The 5,893-nt window shown below is 46.9% G+C and overlaps 1 protein-coding gene across 1 annotated transcript in view; it reads left to right on the top strand.

Annotated features, from left to right (window-relative positions):
- Positions 1-5,893, top strand: part of GARIN1A (golgi associated RAB2 interactor 1A) — a 10,489-nt gene continuing 4,596 nt past the window's right edge. The window contains 5 exon segments of the mRNA XM_024763253.1: positions 1-153; positions 2,824-3,008; positions 3,952-4,198; positions 5,746-5,796; positions 5,798-5,868. Coding sequence (XP_024619021.1) covers positions 1-153; positions 2,824-3,008; positions 3,952-4,198; positions 5,746-5,796; positions 5,798-5,868 — 707 coding nt within the window.

The raw sequence follows: 5,893 nt of genomic DNA, 5'->3' as shown, positions 1-5,893 counted from the left end.
ATGAGTAAAATTCGGAGCCTCCCACCTGAGGTCATGGAACCAGGCCCTGGAGTGGAACTTGGGGTGGAAGACGGCCTCCTCTGTCAACTGATTCATTCTCCAGAATTCAACTTGTTCTCTGACTCGGTGGTGTTTGAAAGCAACTTTATCCAGGTACCCTTGTGCAGCTCAGGGCCAGCTCTCCTTCCCTTTCCAAACCTGTTCCCGGGGATTGGTCCAAAGATGCCAAGGCCTCTGAAAGCCCTGGGGAGGAGGAAGAAGCCAGGAAAGCCAGAGAAACGAGAGGGTCTGGGTCCCGAGTTCACCTCAGTTTGTGCCCACAGCATCACGGGACTCCCTGCAGGTCAAATGCTTTCGGGAAATAGAGTTACACCTGCAGGAGACAGCAGAACCCACTCTCCAGGCAGAGTTCATAGGCACCCTCCCGGGGCCGCTAGTCCACACTGGCTGATTAGAGGGGATGAAAGCAGCTGTAGTCCCTGCTCTGAAACCCAACCTTCTTTCTGGGATATTATTATACAAATACCCTTGCCTGAGACCAAGGTCCCTGGATAAATTAGCCTTGCCCAGATTCTACCATCCCCCAGAAGAGTAGTAATATGACCTATGGAAGTGAGTGTTTGTGGCCTGGGAAGCATGGAGACACCAGGAGTGCAGGGCGGTCATTTCAATCCGTGTGACATCTCGCCAAAGTGCTACCCACTTCCCTCCAGTGGTCTGGCTGGTGACCACCTGTGCTCCGTTGCAGGTATGGCATAACCAGTCAGCAAGCTGTGTGAGAGGCAGGAGATGCAAAGAGAGATCAGATAGTGTCCCTGGACAAGAAGCTTGTGAATTTGTAGGTTTAAAGGACATAGTATAAAATGGTAGCTGTTGGGCAGTTGTGGAAGGCTTCCCAGAAGACGGGGTCGTAAGCCGTTCTTTCAGGCCTTGCTGAGACTTTGGTAGAAGAGCAGGGGGAGGACCTTCCAGGCAGAGGGACTTCAAGTTCCTGGGTGAAGGCAGGAGGCTGGAATGCACTGGAGGGTCTGCAGTCAGGAATCCATTCGGTGGAGTTGAATTCACAGAGCAGCGAGCTACTCTCTGACGAGGTCCCCCAAAGGTTCATGGCTCCTGGTGCTCTCTGGTCCCTGCACCACCCCAGGGAGCTGCAGAGCTGGGCGATCAGCTGGCAGCATGGGGGGCGTGGGGGGGGGGGGCGTGCTCATGTCTAACACACACTCAGAGGAGAATTAGCAGTATCGTGGGAAATCCAGACTCAAGGTATCAAATTCTAGTCATGTCCTTGGGTGTGAGATGATGGCGGCCGGTTTATTCTCCTAATATGTTCTCTTTGGCCTAGTATTAAAACTTTAGATTCTCTGGATGGACGCTAGGTGACTCAGGCAGCGAGAGACTCAGACTGTGCCAGGGAGGGGGAAAGACTGCCTGCTGAAGCTGGCCCTCGGCAGAGCTAAAAGCGGCCTTGAACTTATGCTGTTCCCTCCCTTCCCTCCCCTCAGCATCACCGTCACTATCGTCACCGCCAAGAAACATCACCCACAAACATTTACTTATTACTCTCAGTGTGTGTGGCCCTCTGTGTTTTGTAGCACATACGAATTTCATTCCACAACATGGGCTCCAAGAAATGTTCTTTTTTTTTTTTTTCAAAAATCAAAATTCACTTTTCTTGGGGCACCATCTACTCAGGCTTGTGGGAACTAACATTTCAGTCATTCCTGGGGCTTTCGCCTGGCCCCCAGTTCCACCACGGGCTGTGAATGGCCCCGATGGTCTTACAAAGCCTAGGATATTGGGAGAAGGCCCTCTGGTCTTGGGAATGCAGGGGTCACTCCTCAGATGTTCCTTACCCTGGTCCCTGTGGTTCCTTAGAGGCTACAGACCTGGTGCTTCTCTGCCCGCCCTGGAGAGTGAGGTAGGGGTGTCTTAGCTAAGACACTGTGCCCCAGTGCCAGGCATCCATCTCCCTGTCCTGCCACAGCCCCGAGTGCTGCAAGAGAACAGGTCCTTATTACACTCAAGACCCAGCAACAAGCCTGGCACTCCCTCATCTTGGGAGAAGCTCCCCTCACTCTCCCTCATCTTGGGAGAAGCTCCCCTCAGCTCTTTCCTCACTTTCCTCCCCTTCTGGAAATTTCTTCTCACAGTCTCCCTTTCAGACCATTAGAAACCTGTGCTGGGGCTTCCCTGGTAGCGCAGTGGATAGGAGTCTGCCTGCCAATGCAGGGGACACGGGTCTGATCCCTGCTCCGGAAAGATCCTCCATGCCGCGGAGCAACTGGGTCCATGCTCCACAACTGCCGAGCCTGTGCTCTGGAGCCCATACGCCACAACTACTGAAGCCCGCGCGCCTAGAGCCCATGCTCCGCAACAAGAGAAGCCACCGCAGTGAGAAGCCCGCGCACAGCAACGAAGAGTAGACCCCACTCGCCACAACTAGACAAAGCGCGCATGCAGCAACAGGGACACAACACAGCCAATAAATGAATGAATGAAGAAAGAGAGAGAGAGAGAAAGGAAGGAAGGAAGGAAGAAAAAGAAAGAAAGAAGAAGGAAGGAAGGAAGGAAGGAATCTGTGCTGGCTTCTTACTAGTGCATCCTTTTAAAATTAGTAAAATGCAAAGGACTCTAAGTCTCTCTGGGGAGACCCACAGGAAAGATAGATTCAGGTCATGACCCAGTCCAGTGTGCCACACACCTGCAAGAAGCACAGGTGCTCTAAGCCTGTCGCCAAGTTGAAGAGCCGTTTTCTAGCATCTGTAACCTTCCACCCCTGTCTTCTGCTTCTCTCTGACCCATGTACCTGGGGCTGATTTCTAGGTCGCTAAACCCGGGAACTGGATGGATGTCTGTGACGGGTCTACCACTGTGATCCTCGGGGTGACCTCCTCAGTGCCCTCCTTGCCACTCCCCAACGTCCTCCTGATGGCCAATGTCACCTGGCCCCAGGGTCAGTTTTCCACCTGGAGCACACCTGATAGTGCCCCAGTCATCACCCTCAGCAGGTAAAGAAAGGCTTGAGGGAGGGGCCCGGAAGGGGCAGGATGAATGACTGCGTTGTTTTGCAGCTGGACTTTACTTATTTATTTTGTGGCCTTTGTGTTGTTTTTTTTTAGCAACATAATTTTCTTTTTTTAATTGGAGTAAAATTGCTTTACAATGTTGTGTTAGTTTTTGCTGGACTTTAGCTGAGAAGAAAGGACAGTGTTCTTTAGCTGATGAACTATACAGACTTCATTCATTCATTTAACAAGTATTTACTTAGTATCTATGTGTACCAAGCGCTGTGCTTGGTGCTGTGCTAGAGCACCAATCCCTGTCTCAGCCTAGTTTTTGAGAATCTTGGCTTCCTTTTGCTTATGTTTTTTTTTGTCAATATTGACTTAGAGGTTTTCAAAAAGAAAGGTGAGCGATATGATAGTCAAATAGGATTATGAGGTGTTGAGATTGAAAAAAAAATACCGGATGTATAGGAGACCTCCGTCCATTTTCTTAATCTTTCAGCACAGTTAATCAGGATCTAGGGAGGAGGAGACCTGAAAATAGAGCCAGAAAACCTTAGTTCCATTTCCTGCTTAAGAAGATCTAAACTTGGGTAAATCACTTAGCTTCTCTGAGCCACAGTTTTAAATTCTGTAAAATGGAATTAATACTACTTATCTTTCCTTCATCAAAGGGTTGTTGTGAGGACTAAACGAGATATTATACATCGACTCTCAGCCATTGTTATTGGTGTGGGCAGATTCTTTAATAACTAAGGCCCTGGAAATCAGAGAAGAGTCGGTCTTAGTGATCATTCCCACTCTCAGACCATGAGCTTTCTCCCTTGGGTGTCCCCCAAGCAGAGGTGAGCACCTAGTGAGGTTGACCCAAGCTCTAGGAAGGCACCAGCTTGGTTGATTAAAATCACTGATGCCTCTGCCATGGGAATTTCCTGATTGTGTCTAGGATTCTCCCACTGAAGTACGTGGAGCTACGAATCTGCGACCGGCTCCAACGCATCCTGAGGGTTAGGACAGTGACTGAAAAGATCTACTACCTGAGGCTCCACGAAAAACACCCAGAGGCTGTGTTTCAATTCTGGATCCGCTTGGTGAAAATTCTGTGGAGAGGTCTGTCTATCACCACAAAAGACCCGAGAATCCAATTCTCTCACTGCCTGGTGCCCAAGTTGCCCTGCAGCTCCACCGAAACAGTAAGTTTCACCAAGATCCCGCCAAGAGATCCGTAGGGTCAGCTGGGAATCGGAAACATATCACCTCCCGAGAATTAATGGGTATTACAGTCTAGTGTTGTGTGGGGATGAGCAGACTTCTTTTTCAAGGGTCAATGATACACACACACCAAATTGAGGTCTACAGACATAAAAAGTAAATTAATTTTGTTTTCCAAAAAAAGAGCTATAAAGTACTTCACTCAGTTAAAAATTGTTTGCTGTTTTTTGCTGGGTTTTTTTTTTCTTCAGTGTTATAAAGGAATAATAATGCTCACTGAAGAAAATCAGAAAATTACAGAAAAATCACCCCTACTTCTCTCCAGCCCCAAGCAATCACTTGGAACATTTTGGCATATTTCCTTCTATTCGTTCATCTTAATTTTTAATTTATATATTTGAGGACATTAAATATATATACATTTCTGAATGTTGCTTTTTTTTCCAATTTAGATTATATCATAAGCATTTTTCCATTTCTTTTAGAAGCCCTTTATATACATCATTTTGGTAATTTCATGCTATTCAGTTGTATGAATGGGTTAAAATTTACTTCACCATTCCCCTAACATCATTCATTCAGAGTTGTTTAACATTCAGAGTTGTTTCTGACTTTTCATTATTGTAACTGATGCTACAACAAGCATTTATGTATCGTCCACATTTCTGATTGTTTTCTCAGAATTGATTTTTAGAAGCAGAATTCAAAGGGTACAGACATTTTTAAGGCTCTTGATACATACTGCCAGATTATTTCCAGAAAGTTCCTACCAAATTATACTCTCTCCCATAATGTGAGTGACTGTGTCACTGTATCCTTATCACAATTGAGAAGTATAAATTTTAATTTTCTAGTGTGATAGGCTGAAAAAAAGTGGATTCTCTGATTTTTCAATGAATTTGAACACTGACTTTTTTATTTTTGCATTGGCTCTTGTGTTCTTTGGCCATTTTTCTATTGGCAGCTTTGCATTTTTCTAAATTGATTTGTAAACCAGAGCTTTTTATATATCAGGATTTTTAAGCCTTTATTCTCAAGTTTTTGCAAATATTTCCCCTAAGGATTTGCTTTTCCCTTTTCGTTTATTTAAGGATTTCTTTTCTTTTCTTTTGACCCATAGAAGGCTTTCCCAGTACCTGCTTAGGGTAGAAGGTCAGGAAGGAAAAGCTTGATAGATTGGATAACCTTAAACCTTCAGATTTCAGGATGGAAACACTTTCCTCGTCTCATGTAAGTGGCATACTTTAGGCACTCTATCACTGACTTTGAAAGTCAGCTCTGCTGCTGTGGTTCACAAGGTGCAGAGCCTGTGCTCTGGGCAGATAGCCACAGCAGCCCATCAGGCAGAGAGGTGATCCTGCTAGGGCCCCATTTTTGGTCTCATGATTCGAGGGCTTGATGTTGAAGGAGCAGGTTCCCAGGACTAGGCTGGCAGACACAAGTGAGTTCCTTCAAGGTTATGGCCCGAGGAAGCCAAGGGCTATCAGGGAGCAGACCTGGCCATCTGACTGCACATTTCTCCATCCAGTCTGGAAGCAGCCTCCTGTCATCCTGCCAGTCCAGTGAAAGCTCCATGAAAGCTCTTGGCAGCCGAGCAGACCAGTGACTGTTTCTCGAATCTCTCAGGAAGGTCCCAGCTCACAGCAGACAGGTGGGTCCTCCGTGCAGGCAGCGCT

This window comes from Neophocaena asiaeorientalis, unplaced genomic scaffold, assembly GCF_003031525.2.
Source record: "Neophocaena asiaeorientalis asiaeorientalis breed wild unplaced genomic scaffold, Neophocaena_asiaeorientalis_V1.1 scaffold681, whole genome shotgun sequence".
Lineage (NCBI taxonomy): Eukaryota > Metazoa > Chordata > Mammalia > Artiodactyla > Phocoenidae > Neophocaena > Neophocaena asiaeorientalis.
Note: the sequence above shows the minus strand (reverse complement) of the source record. Positions and strands in the feature narration are given on the sequence as shown.